Source organism: Phascolarctos cinereus, unplaced genomic scaffold (genome assembly GCF_003287225.1).
Source record: "Phascolarctos cinereus isolate Bilbo 61053 unplaced genomic scaffold, phaCin_HiC Scaffold_1;HRSCAF=81, whole genome shotgun sequence".
NCBI classification, from domain to species: Eukaryota; Metazoa; Chordata; class Mammalia; order Diprotodontia; family Phascolarctidae; genus Phascolarctos; species Phascolarctos cinereus.
This window is the reverse complement of record NW_027555514.1, coordinates 46,624,501-46,644,159: the sequence shown is the minus strand read 5'-3', so window position 1 is coordinate 46,644,159 and position 19,659 is coordinate 46,624,501. Positions and strand designations below refer to the sequence as shown.

The 19,659-nt window shown below is 41.8% G+C and overlaps 1 protein-coding gene across 2 annotated transcripts in view; it reads right to left on the bottom strand.

Annotated features, from left to right (window-relative positions):
• CRTAP (cartilage associated protein) overlaps nucleotides 1–15,653 on the bottom strand; it is a 73,115-nt gene extending 57,462 nt beyond the window's left edge. The window contains exon 1 of one of the 2 annotated variants that reach the window (XM_078151769.1): nucleotides 14,680–15,653. In XM_078151769.1, the coding sequence (XP_078007895.1) occupies nucleotides 14,680–15,231 (552 nt within the window). In that variant the 5' untranslated portion in view covers nucleotides 15,232–15,653. The remainder of the gene's footprint in view (nucleotides 1–14,679) is intronic. The other variant, XM_020987403.2, reaches the window with a different exon arrangement.
• Between the last annotated feature and the right edge of the window lie 4,006 nt (nucleotides 15,654–19,659).

Genomic DNA, 19,659 nt, shown 5'->3' with positions numbered 1-19,659 from the left:
GCTCTGTAGACATGAAGTTGTATATAAACGTAACATTATTCTGTATTATTATTGTTGTTGTTATACCAGATCTGTGTGTGGAGCTCCCAGCGAGGAACTTCCTCTACCCACAGCCCTGATTTACAACTTAGAGTTTTAGGGAATTGCCTGGAACACAGAGAGTTTAAGGGACTTGCCCAGGGTCACATATGTGACCAATATGTGTCAGAACTTTTCCTTGAACTTAAATCTTCTTGACTCCAGGGGTAACCCTCTAGTCATTAGGCCTGTACTGGATCTCATAATTGTTATTACATTTTAAATATTATATACCCCTCAGAGTATTTCTGGGCTCATACAAGGGGGTTTTGCAGATAGAAGAGGGTGGGTGTGGCAGGGTATCATGTGGAAATGTGCAGTATGAGAAAGAGGTGATAAGAGGTTTTGATGAGATATTTATCTTCTCAGTGAACATTTCAAGGAATAGAAGGGGATAAGTCAAAAATTAGCAAAAAAGTACACAAAATCTTTACCTTTCCACAAATGGATGGTTATCATCCTTAGGTTTTAAAATGAATTTTTTTCAAAATCTTGGGAATTTCTTGGCCCAGACCACTTGTCAATAAACACTGGTACCTTTTTTCAGTTATATCTAGATCCAAAGTTACAAAGTTCAAAGGTTAACACAGAGTCTTAATAAATACCAAAAAGAAATCAATAACCAATGGGGTTCGGCCAAATGTTACAGCCAGTTATGAACAAATTAATTTAGATTTCTGGAAAAATAAAGGGCATATTGAGGTAGGGCAGCTAGGTTGCATAGTGGATAGAGTGCTAGGCCTGGAGTCAGGAAGACCTGAGTCCCATCCAGTCTCACACACCTACTAGCTATGTGACCCTGAGCAAGTTACTTAACCCTGTTTGCCTCAGTTCCCTCATCTGTAAAATGAGCTGGAGAAGGAAATAGCAAACCACTCCTGTATCTTTGCCAAGAAAACCCTAAATGGGGTCATGACGAATCATGAACAAAAAATGATTAAACAAAATAAATGGAAATATATATATGTGCATGTCTCTGTGTATATTCTGTGTGTATATATATATACATATATACACATACTATATATATTTACGTACACATACACATATGTGTGTACATATACATATATACATATGCACACATATAAGTGTATATATATATATGTGTGTGTGTATGTGTATGTATACGTATATATATTTATATACTCTACTCTCTTTCTTCTGCTTGTCTTCTTTCTGTCTCCTTGGATTGGATGGATCCTGTTAAAATGAAGGCTCTATTACCATCATTCCTGAAGCCTAACTTTTTTATGTCTTGTGTTGGTAGGTGAACAAAAACTACAGTGGTACCAATATAAGCTCTGTGTGTGTGTGTGTGTGTGTGTGTGTGTGTGTGTGTGTGTTGGGGAACTACCAAATAGCTATGGATCTTTTCTATAGAAACAAAGAGAAACAGGGTAAAAAAAAGTGTGTGTGTGTGTGTGTGTGTGTGTGTGTGTGTGTGTGTATGGAGGGAGAGAGGGAGAGAGACAGAGAGAGAGTGTATTTTGTTAACAAGGTAAACATTTTCTGATAAATTCTTAAATATTTCCAAGTGAGCAAGAAAGGCTTACTATCCCCTTCTAATCTATGAAGTCATTTTAATAATAAGGAATGTCAAATATAGCAGAACTCCAATATACCACTGCCCCAACTACAGATGGCAGCTACCCTCATTATCTGCCAGCAGGGTAAGAAACCTCACCCAATCTACCTAACCAAACTTCTACCTACCTATACCTTCTTCTCACCAAGACTTTATCTCCATACCATAGCTGCTCTTCTGTTAGCCTTTGATGGTTTGCAAGAGAAGTCTGGAAACTAGACTCAACTACATAAAACAGTAAAGGAAAAAATGTTTTATAACTTCAAAAAATTCTTGCAGGAAAATGCAGAAAAGGTATGCATACTGTTTGATTAAGCAGTGAGTATTGGCATAGAAATGAGCTACAAAATTCTTCAAAGTGCTGACTGGTTCTAATTCAATATAGCTGAAGGTTCACAAACTGTTGCTGTAGGCCAAAACTAAATCAATTAGGAGTGAAGAGGGAAAAGCAAAAAAGAATCTAAGAGATAGTTTCAATGTGCTTTAGTGAAGGAAAAAAATACTACCAAAGTCTACATCTGATCATATTATATTTAGATATGATGGACTTAGAAAAAAAAAAAGTACAATTCAGTAGAACACCAAAATCAGATATCCAGAAATGCAACGAAAAGGTTAAAAGACATTTAAAGGTATCCTTCTTTCCAACACAGGGTACCTTTTTTTTTTTAATTTAGGGCTACTGAGGGAAGGAGGTTCAGAAAAATTCAGATTATAACTTCATATGGTCAGAGAGGAGACGAATATAGACCAAAATAAATAAGAGAGGCTTTTTAAGCAAGGGAAACTAAAGCTATATACCTTGAATGAGACATATAACTTTGATAGGCAAGGAATTAGAACAAAACCCAAAGATTTGTAAAATAAATATCAACATTTCCAATTAGAATTCAAGTCCACATTTTGAACCATTGAAGGTCTGGTGTTTTGGTTTGATGTAGTTTTTTGAGAAGGAGGTTGGGAATAAGAAAGGGAAAGGAAGAAAAGGAAAAGAAAAGAGGAAATTAAGAGACATAGGGTAAAATATATGCTAAGAAAGGGAGAAAAAGGAGAAAAGAAAGATATTTAGACATGTATGTAATAAGAAAACAAAGGTGGGAGAGAAAGATTTTATATATGTATATATATATACACACACACACACACACACAAGAGAGACAGAGAGAGAGAGAGAGAGAGAGAGAGGAGAGAGAGAGAGAGAGAGAGAGGCCTAGAGATAACTATTTGAGGCAAATAGTTCTTCCTATAGCCTGCTAATATACTAAGGCTATGGATTTCAGAGGGCTGTCACCTCTTCACTACCATTATAAATGCCAATTATCTGATCAAGCACTAGTCACAACTCCTTTAATTGACAATCATCACTCCTCAGGAATTAGAATTTGCATAATTCCTTATAATTTTCAAAGAGTATTCCCATATATTACCTTGAACCCCAAAATTTTGTTGTATTTGCTGACCCCACTATTGGAGGTCCCATATGCCCTATTATTTTCCATTTGGAAGATAACTTCAGAATGAATCCATCTTTTATGTATGAGAGTTGGTCTCTGAACTCCCACATAGTATGGACCCAAGATATACCATATGATTTTGTAATCCATCCAAATTCTTTCTAAATATCTGATATCAAAAGGCATGTGTAATAAGCCTGCAGTTAACTGGACCCAGAGACACCACTTTTCCTCAGGTCCCCAGGAAATGAAGTTAAAGGTGGCTTATGGGGTGTGTCCAGTCTGAAAGGGTAGCAGACCATGGTGTAGACCAGTAGCAGGTTTGTAAGCCATAAACAGGAGACTTTTCAGACTACCAGCAGATCATAAGAAACCTGCCTTTTCAATTCAACCGAGGGAGTGATCACTAGGCGCAAGGTTACGTGGTAGATGCTACAATAGGGTAAGAAGGTTTTAAAAATACAACACCTATCTTTGAGGGACCTTTACTCTGCCCTCCTTCCTCTGCTTGTCCTCCCGTGGTCTCCTTGGGTTGGACGGATCCTGTTAAGATGAAGGCTGTGCTACCATCACACCTGAAACCTAACTTTTTTGGGTCTTGTATTGGTAGCTGAACAATGACCACACTGGTACTCAATAAGCTGTGTGTGTGTGTTGGGGAGCTTCCAAAGAGCTGTGGATCGTTCCTATAGAAACTTGCTCTTGCACTCCATTGTAATGACAGCTCCAACGAGGCAGTGCAGGAAAAATCAGTGGTGCAAGGTATCACAAAAACCTGAGGAAGGAGGCAGTTATTGAACTGAAAACTCACTATGAATGAGATATGGAAGCAACAAAAACAAACATGAGCTTAGACGGTATTAATGGAAGCATAGTGTCTAGAACCCGGGAGGTGACAGTCCTACTACATTCTAACCCAGTCAGACCACATCTAGGTACAATGCGCAATCCTGTGCTCCATATTTTTAAGAACATTGACAAATGTGAATGCCTAGAGAGGAGGATGCTGCAGGAGGTGAAAAGACTGGAAATCATGCCCTATTTCATCCAGTTGGAGGCACTAGAGATGTTTAGTCTAGAGAAGAGAAGGCTTGGGGCTGGGGGGCTGGGGGGCGGAGAGGATATGATAGCTTTACTCTAAAGAGCTGCCTTATAAAAGAGAGATTAGACCTGCTCTGCTTGGTCCCAGAGGGCAGAACTAGATGAAAAATGGGTAGAAATTGAAAAGAGGCAGATTTCACATCAACAAAAGGGAAACTACCTAAAAAGTAGAGCTTTCCAACAAAGGAACAGGAAGTCTTCAAGTAGCAATGGGATATCGTCGTTTTCAGAATGTTGGAACGAAAGATTCCTGTTCAGGTATCAATTGGGCTACATAAACCAAATTCAACTTAATTGAATTAAATATGAAGTAAATTAATTGAATAAAGGAAATTAAAGTAATAATTCAAAATTAATTAAAGTAATTAAATATAAGATAAATTAAGGATAAAAAAATTACATCGGGGGACAAGAGAGGTTTTCTGTAGGAGGTAGAAAGCTACTTAGGATTCTAATAAGCGTTGATAGAACCTAATGTAATAGGCAGAAGAGATGAGAGAGTGCATTCTAGACACAAAGGACAACCTGTAAAAGGCAAGGACATGGACTATGGTGTTTCAAGTTTGGAGAACAGGTAGTAGGTAGTTTGACTTAAACATAGAATTGGGAAGGGGACTCGTAATTGTGTTATTCTTTGAGATCCTGGGACTGGGGGGAGGGGTGGCCATGGCGGTACTCATTCTCTTCCTAGTCAGGAGCCTGAGGCTTGGAGGAGCATTTCCCTGGATGTTCCTATCATGCTCAGTACACAGCCTCATGCTGCAAAGGCTTCTTAGGTACGGAGACAGCAGGCACCTAAAGGCACCCTCTGGGAGAAGGAGCTGACACTGTGACTCTATCCCTATAGCGAAAGAGCAAATAAGTGAGCTCTTCACCTTTCACCTCTGAAAGGTTGCCATTTCTGGTCTAAGTTTTCACTGTGAAGGGTTCCACCTCATTTGGAAATCAGTTGTACACTGTGATAAGCAAGTAATTTCGGAGTTGGAAGGCTTCTCAGTGGCCACCTAGCCAATGCTATGCCCCCGAAATAACCCCCACTTCACATGAGTCCCCTCTCCACTACAACATAAAAGTCCCCATTGAGGTCTCATCCACAATGTTGTGAGTAAAAGTCTTCCAGAACAGATTACCATGACATATCATCAACAGCAGAAACAACAAATATTTATTAAATACATAATAAGGGCAAGGAGCTCTTCTGAGTACTTAAATACAACAAATTTACTGCTCTTGAAGAGCTTCTGCCCCCATAACTCAGGGTCAGCCAAATCTCCTACTTAAAGAGCAGTTGGAACTGAACCACAAAGACAGAGCTGACATTAATATAATGGTTTAAGGTCGACCAAGCACTTTACATACATTGCTTCATTTGATCCTTGCAAGACCTCTATGAGGTAGGAGCTATGGGTATTAGCATTCCCATTTTGTAGATAAGAAGTGGTTTGCCTATTCAGAACTAATGAATATCAAAGGATGTGAACTTGAATCTTCTTGAGTCCAAGTCCAACCTTCTATTGACCATTCCATTAGTTGGAAGGAAACTAAGAGGTCATCTGCTCCAACCCAGAAGGCCCAGGAATAATGAACTTGAAAGTTGATTCCAACACACAGTGACCAAATAACAATGTCCAGGTCCAGAAAGACAGGTCACCAAAGTTGACAAAGGCTTATAAAGATGTAGGATAAAGCCTTTTCCCCCCATTGCAGAATAGAGGGTTGAGGCAGAGAGGAAGATACAGATATCTGATTTACAAGGCCTTCCTTTGCCCAATATAAGACTGTTAGTTCCTTAAATCATTCCTACATCTTTCTATCTCTGAGGTCTCTCTGCTCCCAATATTTTAGACTTGCCACCTTCTCAAATAACTTCTAGTGACTAAGCCTTTCATTTGCTCCTGGAGGGAACTGGTTGGACCCCTCCACGGACAACTGCCAATGTCCTAAATCAACTGGCTGCTCTGAGTGATTCACATTTGACATTCTGGAAGTCCCTCATGTTCTGCTAAAATTACAACAGAGGTTGTTCTATTCCTTGTATTTGTATCACTAGCATCTAACACAGGGACTGGCATGAAGTAGAAACTTAACAATTGTTGATTAATGGTTTGGCTAGAATAGCTTCCAATATCCCTGGTTAACCACACATTGAGACGTCTCAGGGATTGATACTTTCTCAGAACCAGTAGAGAGCAGTCTGGAGGAATATTCTGCAGTACCTTTTAGGGGTAGCCACAGCATTGGACATGTCTTCAAGGAAATGGCTCTTTACATAAACTGGCTTAGTGCCCTCTAGAATTTCAGTAAGCAAGCAGGCCCATGTGATATTCCTCTCAGCTGCCTCTGAGTTTGATGTTGCTGTATGCTGAAGTTAAGAATAACATCCCTCCAGCCCAGATTAAGAGTTCATACCGCCCAATGGTGCCACTCCGAGATGGGGCAGTGGAGAACCCATCATTACTTCTTGGCAGAGTCTAAATTCAGATATGCAGAGAAATTAGCAACAGCCCCAAATTCCTCTTTATATTATCTCTCATAGGCCATGGGAGTGATATGCAAATAAAGTCCACGAAATACTCCTGGGTATCTCATAGCTCCCTGAGGAATTACAAAAACTTTATCTAATAATTAGCCTGAATTACTCAACAATTATTTTCACATTTTGTTAGACTATTTTAGTCTGCATCTTAGACAATGAATTAAATAGAACACTGTGGAAATAGTATTCCCAAAGACACTGGGAAAATCTCTAGTCTCTAGGTCAGCCTTGACCCTTCTGCCTTCAAACTGTGACCCAGACAGAGCCTCTTTACCTTTAGAACTTTATGAAAGCCAGACAGCAAGTGGCTCATGAAGACACCTACAGTGATTGAAGTGCTCAGGATGGAATTTTGCAGCTGTTTGGGGCAAGTGCTAGCCAATAACCACAGAAACCAGCAAAAGGAAATAAAGTTCCCTTTACCTGTCAGGGCCTCATTTCTTCATCTATAAAACGAGCAGCTGGAGAAAATGACTTCAAAGGTCCTTTCAGGGTTTAAATCTGGCCTCCTATGAATCTGTGCATTAGAAGATTAAACTGAGCAGAATAAAAACTTGTGATTGTCTATAGTAGGAGAAAATCTTGCTGGTTGAGGTGGATTTAACCTTACAAAGTCAAAAAACACTTGCAACAAGACTTAATTTTCTAACATGAATAAAATATAATATAAGGATAGGCAAAGTTCAGGGAGGGAGGTTAAAGAGAGAGTGTTTTCAAATCTCATTTGTTCATGCCAACTAAAACAAGCAGAAAAGGAAACCCACAATTTTTTTTTAAAAGTTTACAAATAAAACTAAAAGGACAATGATACATTAGCTTGAAAATAGCCTCTTTCGTATCATATCTGGATGCTGAAAATGACATGCCATTAGATAACTGGTTTTGACTTTAAAAAATTTTTTTTCTGATTTTTTTTTTCTGCAAAAACACCTTTTTTCTTTATAGATGTTTGCACTGTGGTGTTGAAAGAGCCCCAGACAGTATCAACATCAATTAGATTGTGAGCTTCTTGAGGGCAGGGACTCTTTTTGTAATCCGAGTTTAGTACAATGCCAGGCACATAGTAGGTGCTTAATAAATGCCTATTTATTGACTGACCAATTAGGCTTCAGTGAAAAAAATCCTGCTTTACAAAATTTTGCACAGGCCCACATTTTGGGGTGGGGGAGGAGGTAGGAGGAGGAAAAGAGGGAAAGGGATGACTTTGAAAGAAATGCTTGCTATTTAACAGCTAACTTCATTGCAAACAAAAGACCCATGGGATTTGGAATCAGAAGACCTGGGTCTGAATATCAGTCATGTCTCTTATTAACAGTGTGACCTCACGAAAGTCATTTCACTTTCCTAGCCCTTAGCTTCTGTTTTGTACAAGAACATATGCAAGTTCAAACTGAGTGTTATTTTATTATAAGGAGCAAGAAGACTGGCCCTAGAGAAGAGGTGAGAAAATGCATCCCCCTCTCGTCCTTGCAGAGGCAAAGGACCAGTATATACTTACACTGGTACAGTATTACATATACTTTCTGGCTTGGTTGCTTGTTTAGCTGAATTATTTTATTTTGTTTTTCTTGCTTCTTTCCTTTTTTTCTTTGTTACGAAGGAGTTGAGGAATATAGTTGGAAATGAAGGTAAGGTAAAAACAAAAGCTAAAAATTTCAATAAATTTTTAAAAATAAAAGACTACATAATCATTAAAGTCCCTTCCAGGTCTAAATCCTACAATCTTGTGATCTGGTCTTCATCAGAATATTCTTTTATTAGGGTATTAAATTTCACAAGGGCAGTGATGACTTTTTATGTAAACTTTGTATCTCTTACACTGCCTAGCACAGTCATATTTGACGGATGAATAAATGGATAAAGGAATACGGACTCTCTGACATCACTGTCTGTGATCACTCCACCAAGGGCTACCCAGCACTCTGGCTGGGCTGGGATGCTTAGGACTCCTACAAAAGCAACTCCTTACCGAGACAGCTGCCTGAACAGAGGCAAACTGCCAGATTTGTACCAGACTCATTAACAATCAAGAAATCCAGTGAGAGACTATGGTGACTTCCTGAAATTCAGAACTACAGAAGAGGTCAGTCAGCAGCCCCCAGGCAATAGGATGGAGACCACCACCAAAGCCAGAATTTTAATAAACAAGCTGAGTAATGTGTAGCCTGTGGGGTTTTCTGTTAAATGCTAGGGGAGGCTCCCCCAGTGAAGCTTCAGGTGGGTTATAGAATCACACTGGGCCTTTAGAAGCCCCATTTTGCTGCCACAACCAAAGCAAATGTAGCTTGGAGCAGAATATCCCAGGGCTCTGAGGTCTCTGGCACCCTGTCCTGTGGTGTGATAGGGACCCAGAAGATCCAGCACTCCAAACCTCACAGAGCCATGGAAGGGTAACCCCAGGAGGAAAGGGTCAGCACAATAACTCAGATGACTCAAGTTAATACCAAGCAGGATTAATCACCCACCCAAAAGTGCAACAGGGGGCAGAGGTTGGCCTTGGTACAAAGCCCCAGTCTAGGAGCTACAGATGGAAAGATGGATAAAGTGAAGAGGACACCAACCAAAATTTTAAAAAATATATATACTGCAAATCTAGACATCACCTCCAAAAGGAGCACAGAATAATTCCAAAACAATTGTAAGCAGAGACTCTAAGGGAAAGGGGAGGATTTTCCATAAGGACTCCATGAGTACAAGGAAGAAATGAAGTACAAGATCAAAAACCAATGAAATAAAAGATTTTGAGGAAATAATTGGAGGGAAGAATAAATATCTTTGAAGAAAAAGTGGTAAAACTAACCCAAGTAACAGATTCCCTGAAAATTAGAATAAAACAAACCAAAATCAAGGAATCCCTGAGATTGCAAGAAATTGGGACAATTTTTTTAAAAAAATTAGAAGAAAATGGAAGAAATCTGAAATAAAAAACAACTAATCTAGAAAACAGGTCAAGGAGAGATGATTTAGGAATTCACTGGAATCCCTACAAACCATGGATTTTTTTTAAAAGCCCAAATTTCAAGAAACCATAAATGAAAACTACCCAGATCTATTAGAACCCGAGTTTATAGGGACCTTTTCAATGCTGTTGGCTTGAGGGCATTCCAGTCTGTCTGCCTCCACATCAATCAACAATTACAATGAGTACTTTCTCTATGTCATTTGTTGATCCAGTTTTCAGTATCAGTATCATTTAATTGATGTCAATTATCTTTTACAAAAGATAAGAACAGAATCGGGGGAAGGGAACAAGAATTTATTTATTTATTTGTTTGTTTTTAGGCAATTGGGGTTAAGTGACTTGCCCACGGTCACACAGCTAGTAAGCATCAAGTGTTTGGTCAGAGGCCAGATTTGAACTCACATCCTCCAGACTTCAGGGCCAGTGCTCTATCCACTGTTCCACCTAGCTGCCCTGGGAACAAGAATTTATTAAGTACCTACTATGTGCCAGGCACTGTGTTAAGTGATTTTACAAATACTGTCTCATTTGAGCCTCACAAAAGCTCTAAAGAGGACCCCTAGACCCCAGAACTATCCTTGCTCTGGTGGACCCTACCTATGAGTGGGAGTTGAGATAAGGCCCTCCAGAATCCATGATGGGCTACAAACATTTACACAAAGCCTCCACTTTGCAGAAAATCACAGCCAGAGTCACTTCCCACGAAAAAGTTGCAACAATAATTCCTCCAAAATCGGCCAACAATTCAGTACTCTCAGGAATGCCAGTTAAGGTCTCTTAGAAATTCTCCTCAGAATGTCTTCACAGAAGGTTTTTTTCTACAAAATAAAAGTTAATTCAGTTCTCATTGAGAATGAAATACAGTTCAATTTTCTCCCTCTAAAATGGCAGTTAAACTCACTTCCCTCAAAATGAATCTTCAGACTATCTCAGAGATGATGGTTAACTTTCCAAGTCCCACACAGATTCATTTTTCCATGGCAGTTAACTGTAATATCTCAAAGACTCTTTTTTCATTTCAAGTGATTCTCCAAATCTCCCCAGGAAAAACATTATGTTATTCTCTTCTAAGTGCCTCACACAAGTTCCTCCAAGGATGACAGTTAACTGTCCCTCCCAATATTCACTTCCCTCTTTGTTAATACAGTATACAGAGTGTCTGTGGGAGGGCCCAATACAGTATATATTGAAGAAAAATATCTATGACTCTTGGCAGGAAAGCAAGGGAACTGTAGGGGTAGCAAGTCACATACATTTTCGTATCTGGTTGGTGTACTGCTTATTTTTACTTAACTTTTTTCTCTGAGAGAAGGAAGAATGCATTTCAGGATGTTTGGTTGTGTTTAGAAATGACCATGTAGACTATGGTACAAAATATATATAACTAATGTATACTATTGTATAAAAACAAATCATCAATAAAGCACATTTAAAAAAAAAACACACAGTCAAATCTCACTTTGCATACCAGGGTACTCCAGGAAACTGCATCATTATAAAGTCATCTGTAAGAAAGCATGTTTTATTTCTCCAACGGAAGAGTGTGCTTTGATGAAAGCATTCTATTACTGACCAAGGGGCAAACATCCAAATAAGTGGGAGATACTGCCAACAGGATGCCATCAAGGCAAAGCTTGCAGAAAAATAAACTCAAATCAATCAGTGATCTCCTCCATTCAGGAGCTGCCATCAACGACGCAGATTGCCACCCATCCATGCCTGCCCATCCCAGGTGATTCTGGCCATGTGCTCCCAAAGTTCGGGCATCCAGTGTTCTGGAGGCCTTCCTCACTTTTCTCTTGACATCATGATGATTCAGCAAGCCCCTGGGCAATGCAGAGGCCCCTGGAAGACTTTTATAATCACTCAAAGTTGTTTGGCCCCAGGTAAGAACCAATGAAAGAATATCTATTTCCCATATTACAGGATCAAAAATCTAAAGGGACCTCAGAAACCAGCTAGTCCAATCCATTCTTTTTATAGATGGGTAAATTAAGGCCTGTGAAGTTGAAATGACTTGGCCAAGGTTACCCAGACACTAAACGTAAGAGACACAATTTGAACCTAGGTACACTAACTCTAATGCTGGTGTTTTTCTGTTGTACCGGTACTTAGCACAGTGCCTGGTATATGGTAGGTGCTAAATAAATGCTGGGCAGCTAGGCGGTACGGTGGATAGAGTGCCAAGTCTGGAGTCAAGATGACTCCTTTTCATGAATTCAAACATGGCCTCAGATACTTACTAGCTGTGTGACCCTGAGCAAGTCACTTAAACCTTGTTTGCCTCAGTTTCCTCCTCTGTAAAATGAGCTGGAGAAAAAAATGGCAAATCACTCCAGTATTTCTGCCAAGAAAACCCCGAATGGGGGTCAAGGAAAGTCAGACATAACTGAAATGACCAAACAACAACAAATGAATTGATCCACGTGGGCTGAAATACTCTCTTGTGCTTGGCACTAAAAATGATTATGTGCAGGCTAGACTTGACCCTGAAACAACTGAACAACAAAAGCCAATGCTACTTGACTGACTGACCAAAGATAAACTTCCATAATCATTAAAAAATAATAAAATTGTGTTCTAAATCCTGGACATCAAACATTTGGCCCTAGAGTCAAACGCCCCAACCTTGGCATGTGACTCATTTGAGATTCTTAGTAAAGCAAATTTTACTGCATTAATTTATACAAATAAACTAGTAGAGTCTAGTACCTGAAATTTCTGATTAGGTGACTAACCCCTGAGCAATGTTTGAATTAATATAACTCTATAAACATGCATTCTCTTTGATAAAATTGCTGAAATCCAAGCTGAGAGCCACCATCATTGATGTAAATCCAGGAGGAGAATTCAATTGCTCTTGAGAATAGTTGTTTGTTAAATACCAATATTTTCCTTAACTGAGTCAAATACAATCAATAGTGTAGTCTAAGGAACTGCCTCGCCCTTTCAGAAACTCCCCCCTCCCCCCACTTGAAACAAGGATAGCACATAGCTTCACCACTAGGAGAGGGGCTCCCTGGGAAGACCCACCAACCAAATGCCTCCATTTGGTAGATCACAACCTTTGTCAATTCCTAGAAAGCTGTGATTACGGTCTCAAGGTACAGAGGGAATAATGAAGCCATTATTAAGCCAGTGTTCATTGCAACAGGAGAAGAAGACATAGAAGAGGAGGAAAAAAATGGGGTAATTTACAGAGTTCTTTGTCACCAGAGGACTTAGAGCAAAGATGAGACAGGCATTGGTTGTTCAATTCAATTCAACATTCTTTAGGTATCTACAACATGTAAAAACACTGTGCCAGCCACTTTGAGATTTAAAAAAAAAATAGCTTCTGCCCTAGAAGAGCTTTGGGAGGGGGTATTCATAGGGACAAAGGAGAGAGCCAAGACAAAATGGTATGTAGTCAGATGACAGTCAGGCCATAAACATTTATTAAGCACCTACTGTATGTGCCAGGCAAGGCAAAAGACTGTCCCTGCTCTTGAGGAACTCATAATTTAATGGAGGAGACAACATGCAAACAACTATATAGAAACAAGCTAAATATACAGGGTACACTGGAAATAAATCAACTGAAACGAGGCATTAGCATCAAAGAGGATGGGGAAAAGCTTTTTGCAGAAGGTGGGAATTTGCCTGGGACTCGGAGGAAGTCAGAAGACAGAGTGGATGGAGAGAATTCCAGGCATGGGAAACAGCAAGTGAGAAAGCCCAGAGTTGGGAGGCAGAGTTTCTTTATGCAGGGAGTAGAAAGAGGCCAGTGTCTAGATCCAAGAGTATGTGGAGAGGACTTAGGTATGAAACAACTGGAAAACTGGGAAAGGGACAAATGATTGAAGGGCTTTGAAGGCCAAACAGAATTTTGTGTTATTAGGAAGGGTAATAATAGACTGCATGTTGGAGAAAGCTGAGAACTTACGGTTTTCTAGTGCCTTGCACATTGTGTGGAATAAATTCTTCTTGAAATGAACTGAATTAAATTAGAAGAGGATGGACAAGGGCAAGGGGACTGTGCCAACATGGGAAGCTGAAAAGACTGGCATGAAGATGGGATTCTTTGTTCATAGTTTGGGCTAGATGGCCTTTACGGTCTCTTCTGAGATTGTTTGAAGGCAAATGCTCTTCGGAGCTGATTTGAACTTATAGGGATGAGGGTGGCTAAGAAATTACTAAGAAGACAAAAGGAAAGAGAGGGAAAAGCACTAGTCAGAGGAACCAGAATTAAAATCCGACTTCAGATACTACCCCTGTGACCTTGGGTAAATCACTTCACTTCTCTCAGTTTCCTCATCTGTAAAATGGATGGGGTTGGACTAGTTAGATTCTGAGTTCCCTTGATCTCTAAAGCTATGATTTTAGGATAAGTAATGTAGGAAGACTGCTATCGAATGAGTGAATGAAGCATTTACAAAGTACAAAACACAGGGTTACCCATTGGGGATACAAATTAAAAATGGCAATGGGGCCAGCCCTTAAGTAATTCATATTGTATTAGGAGGAGGCAAGAAATGACTAGAGAAGCCAAGCCTCAGGAAGGCAGTTTTTGGTGTAGCCTGAGGGGGAGTAAATCGGCACACCCTTCCAGCCAGCAAAGGCAGTCATTATGTGAGTTATTACAGATTATCATTTGGTTACAGAACTGGGGGTGGGGGGTGGGCGGGGGACGAAAACATATTGAAACGTTTATGTTTGTTAATGATTGCCACGTTCAAAATAAAAAAGAATTTTTAGAAAAAAGAAAGTTGAAGGATTTCTTTACGTTGTCTGGACGGGTCTCAGTTTCCCCAGGTGCAAAACGAGGAATTTAGGCTCGGCGACCCCTGAAATCCCTTCCAGCCCTAAAGCTAAAATGCTGAGCGTGGGCTGGGTCATCTTGTAAGAAAGGTACAGACCTTTCACAGGAAAGGAGGGCGGAGCCGTGGGGGGGGGGGCGGGGATGGGCCGGGGGCGGGCTTACCTTGAAGTAGGCGTACTGGAGGAACTTGTAGGGCTCGCGCCGCTGGAACTCGTCCAGCACCTCGCGACTGGGCTGCGACTGGCGGAAGGCGGGGAGCCCCTGCTTGCAGCGTTTGAGGCATCTCGCGCGGTGCAGCAGGTCCCCGAAGAGCCGCAGTTCGGGGAAGCCGGCGAACCTGTCCCGGGGCTGGGGCTGAGGGTCAAGGCCAGGGTCCGGAACGGGCGCGGGCACGTCCCTGTCCATGCGCACGGTGCTGCAGTTAAGGTGGCAGAAAGCCTCGCTGTCCCGCAGCAAGCGGTGCAGGCGCATACTGATCTCCAGGTAGCCCACGCTCTCGGCCCAGTTCTCGTGGCCGTACTGGTCCAGGCCGTACTTGTAGGCGGACTCCAGGGGCATCAGCTCGTCCCTGGGGAAGCTGCGGAAGCTGTAGCGCTCGTACTGCGCCAGCCCGGGCCTCAGGGAGCAGCAGAAGCACAGGGCGCAGAGCAGGGCTCGCCCGGAGCCAGCGGCCACCCAGAGGCCGGGGGTCCGGCCACGGCCGACCTGCCCCATCCCGCTGCCGCAGATGCCCTGCCCGGCGGCCTTCTCCCCTCTACTATTGCCACCTCAACAAACTTGCCTCCTACTCCTGACCCCAATGGCTCACCCCTCTCTCCACCCCCACAGGGGGTGCCTGCCTGAGCTGTTGGGGTGTCAGTCTAGGCGACCACCACGTAGCCAAAGAGGAAGAGGTTAGGGGAGGGGTGGGACAAAGCTGCAGGAAGAGGGATCAGGAATGCGGGAGGAGAGTTTTCTCTTCGTCCTCCCACTCTGGACCCCAGTGGCTTGCCCTTCATCCACCCCCACAGAGAGTGCCTGCCTGATTGTCGGGGTGTCGGCCTGGGCGACCACCACGTAGCCAAAGAGGACGAGGGGCGGGGGAAGTGGAGGAAAGGAGCAGGAAGAGAGATCAGGAATGCGGGAGGAGAATTTTCTTTTTGCCCTCCCACTCCGGGCCTCTCTTGGTAGGACTTGCCTCGCTCGGGCGGGGATTTAGGAAAAGATTGACAAATTGGGGCTAGCTAAAGAGGGGAGGCGCCCCGACCCAGCCAGGCTGCTGCCTCTGCCATTCTGGCCAGAATAAGAAAGCCCTTCCCTGGAGAGAGGGGTGTTGTGTCTGGCAGGGGCCTCCATCAACTTTCCCTTCCTATAATCAGCAACGCCTTCCCCTCACGTCTCCATCTTTTGGAGTCCTGTCCTATCCGTTAGACTTCCAGTTTCAATATTAATATCATCCGTGAATTTTTCCACAGTCACCCTAATTAGTCAAGAAACATTTGTCAAGCACCTACTATGTGCCTGGAACAGCCAGTAATGATCTCTTCCCGAATACACAACACTTTCTTCCTACTACCCTTTTGCCCTTGTATCTTTCTACGTTTAGCTATAAATGTAACTTATTTTGCTTATTAGGTATTAAGCTTTTTGAAGGCAGGGAGCTGACTGGATTTTATTTATCTTTGATCACAGATTCACAGCTTGAAGGGACCTTAGCAGCCATAATTTAACAAGAGGAAACTGATCCCCAAAAAGGTTCACTGATGTACCCACGGTTACACAGCTAGTAAATCTCTGAAGTGAAATTAGAACTCAGTTGTTCCTGACTCATAAGACCAGTTGCCTATACAGTTACACCACATTTACCTCATTGCCTAGAACTGTGCCCTGTACATAAGGTAAATATTTGTCAGACTGAATGGAAATGGACACCCGACCCAAATACAATGGTTTTGAAAGCACCTTCACATACGTTTTCACTCTATTTATCTAACAACCCCTCGAGGTTATAAACAGAGGTATTAGTCCCATTTTGAGATGAGAAAACAGGTTTAGGGTGAGTGGTTTCCCCAATGATAGGCAACCAGTGAGTGATTTAAGGCAATTTTCTGGCTCCTTGGTACAGTGCCAGGGTGCCTCTCAGATGTGAGGGTGTGACAAAATGCCCTCGTTAGCCAGGGTATTTGTGTTTCAATGTATAGTTTGATGCTTATAGAAATGTAACAGCGTCCTACCTACTACGGAAAATGATAGTTGTAAGCATCAAAGGAAATCAGGGATATAAAGCTCAAAGCCCTATGCAAATTAAGATTAGTCAATATTCAGCCAATGCTAATCAAAAGTGCCTACTGCTTGATGTGGACTTGGGGCATCAATATAGGCAGTTTAAGGTGAGGAAATACCACATGCCCGTTTAGATTGGCAACTATTTAACAGTGTAGTCTTGGAAAGTTTTCTGAAGGTTACCTGAATTGCTCGGGATCATACATCCAGTACATGTCCCGTGTGGGACTTGAAATGAGGTGGAAACCAGGTCTTTCTGAATGTTTGTAGTTATTGAGTTGTGCCCTACTCTTTGTGACTCCATTTGCGGTCTTCTGAGCAAAGACACTGGAGTGATTTATCATTTCTGTCTCCACTCATTTTGACATATGAAGAAACTAGGCAGAGTTAAGTGACTTGCCCAAGGTCATACAGCTACCAAGTGTCTGAGTCTGGATTTGAACTTATGAAGAAAAGTCTTCCTGACTCCAGACTCAACATTCTATACCCTGTGCTACCTAACTGCCCTGCCTTCCTGATTATAGTTGCCAATAGATTCAGAATTAAGTTAGCCAATTCTAGACCTTAAGAAATTGAAACGTTATATAATATTTAGGAAACATACACTACTTAAATCTAACTATAGACCTTTCATTTTTTTTAATTTTAATTTTTTGCTTTTTGGTGAAGCAATCAGGGTTAGGTGACTTAACCAGGGTCACACAGGTAGTAAGTGTCCCCCTAGCTTCCCCTTAAACATTATTCTATTTCATTCTTTTATATTTTTTTGAGGTAATCTGGGTTAAGTGACTTGCTCAGGGTCACATAGCTAGTAAGTGTCTGAGGCCACATTTGAACTCAAGTCCTCATGACTCCAGGGCTGGTGCTCAATCTACTTGCCACCTAGTTACCCCTAGACTTTTAAAATAATAGACAAACCATTCATGGGACACACAGAAAGGCAATGAGTTCTACCATATGCCAAACAGCTTCTCCAGCCACCAACTTTCTCTGCTGTCTACTCTGGTCCCTGAGAGGCAGAACAGCACCTATGACGATTTTTTAAATATAAATCTCTCTGTTTGACTTTTAAAGCCTGTCTCCAATTTACCTTTTTGGTTTTAATAGACATTGTCTGTTAAACTCTATATCCAGCCAAACTAGCTTCCTTTCCATTCCTCTGGGAGTAGGGAGTTTTCCTAACACAAAGTCATTCTATCACCCATTAGCAGTGCTAAATTGGGAAGAACCTGATACATGCCTAAGAGGCAATGTCACAGAATGATTAGAGTGCTCCCACACCAGATACTTACCAGCTGTTCTGACTACACCAACCATGGCCAAAAAGGAAAGGTCCTTCCTTCACTATGGAGCCCTACAGCAGAGACTCAGATCATCTGGGCAAGTCACTTCATTTGTAAAGGTCTCAGTCTACAAATGCGTAAAATGGGGTTACAAATAGAACGCTGACGGTGGAGTCAGGAAGATTTGCGTCTGATATTTAATAACTGCACGACCATAGGTAAGTCACTTAATTTCTTGGGCCTCAGTTTCCCCATCCATAAAATGAAGAACATAGTAGGAGTCAAATCTGTTTTATGTAGGCTGGACTCTTATTCTGTAATGGACGCAGAGCCCATTCTGGGAATTTGGTTAGCCCAGGGACTTAGCTTGGTTTTCTTGTCACTGGACGCACAAAAAATGACTGGTGCTGATTTGGTGTTCCTGTGGTTTAGCAGAATTTCCACCTCTGTGGAATATCAATCTGTCAGGTAACAAACATTTATTCAGCCTTTGCAATGTGCCAAGCTCCTAATGTCTTCCTCAATTTTGCTGCCTTGGTGAATATGAAAACCAAGGGGAACAGCATCGGTTTGAATTGGTAATGGTAGCCTTTTAAATCTCATATTTTTATTGAATTTTATAGTCTATGAATGTTTCATTGCATTCCAGCCCCAAAGGAGTTCAAAAGATAGCTTTTAGCCTACCTAAGGGCATTACTAAATAGTTTCAGGGGTGGGGTATTTTCATTTGGAAAAAGCTAAAGAAAACTCCTAGGGTAATTAAGCTACCCAGGGGCCACATCCTTCTGTGCCTTCCCCCATATAGGGCTAAAGCCTCTAGCAGAGAGACCATTGCTGCATGGGGTCCCTCCTCTGAGGGTACAGCTGCTTCCCTGATAACAGCACCAGAAGCTACCCATGGTTCCCTGGCGTGACTGGGAGGGGTTTCCCTGTCTCCTGGCCACATATCATCTCCAAACCTACGTTCCACTAAGTGTTCCTGTATGTGAGCCCTCCTCTACTAGTATTATGGTATCCTTTGTATATGAGGAATATGGAATCCAATAGCAGTTGCTTTGAACTAAAGTGTCTTCCCATTCCCAGAGAATCATAGATTGAGAGCTGAAAGGGGACCCCAGAGGACCTCTAGTGCAGCTTCATTCCATACCTTTATAAACTAGAGACCAAAGCTTCCAGGCTAAGTGACTGGCCCAAATTTACACTGATGGAATCTGATGAAGATGGGATCTAGACCCCAAAAAGGAAAAACCCCGGACTTTCCCACATGGCCAAATCTCTGGTGGTCCCCGGCTATAATCCCATCAACTGGCCTTTCATTGTGGCTATGCCCAATCTCTGTTACCCTTAACCTAGGCTGGCCCTCCATTGTCTTACCTCCCTGTGCTGCCCCCCCCATTTCCCACCCTTAATTCTATCTAGGCTCCATTCTTCCTAGGCCACCCCTGGAATTCTATTACCTCATAGACTACTTGGCCACTCCTAGATCCCTCCTATAGTCTTTCTGTATATAACGTCCATCTCATCTCCATTAAGATGATTGGATTCTTATAATCTAGCCACTGCTCAGATTTTTACAATCTAGCCAATAGCTCACAAA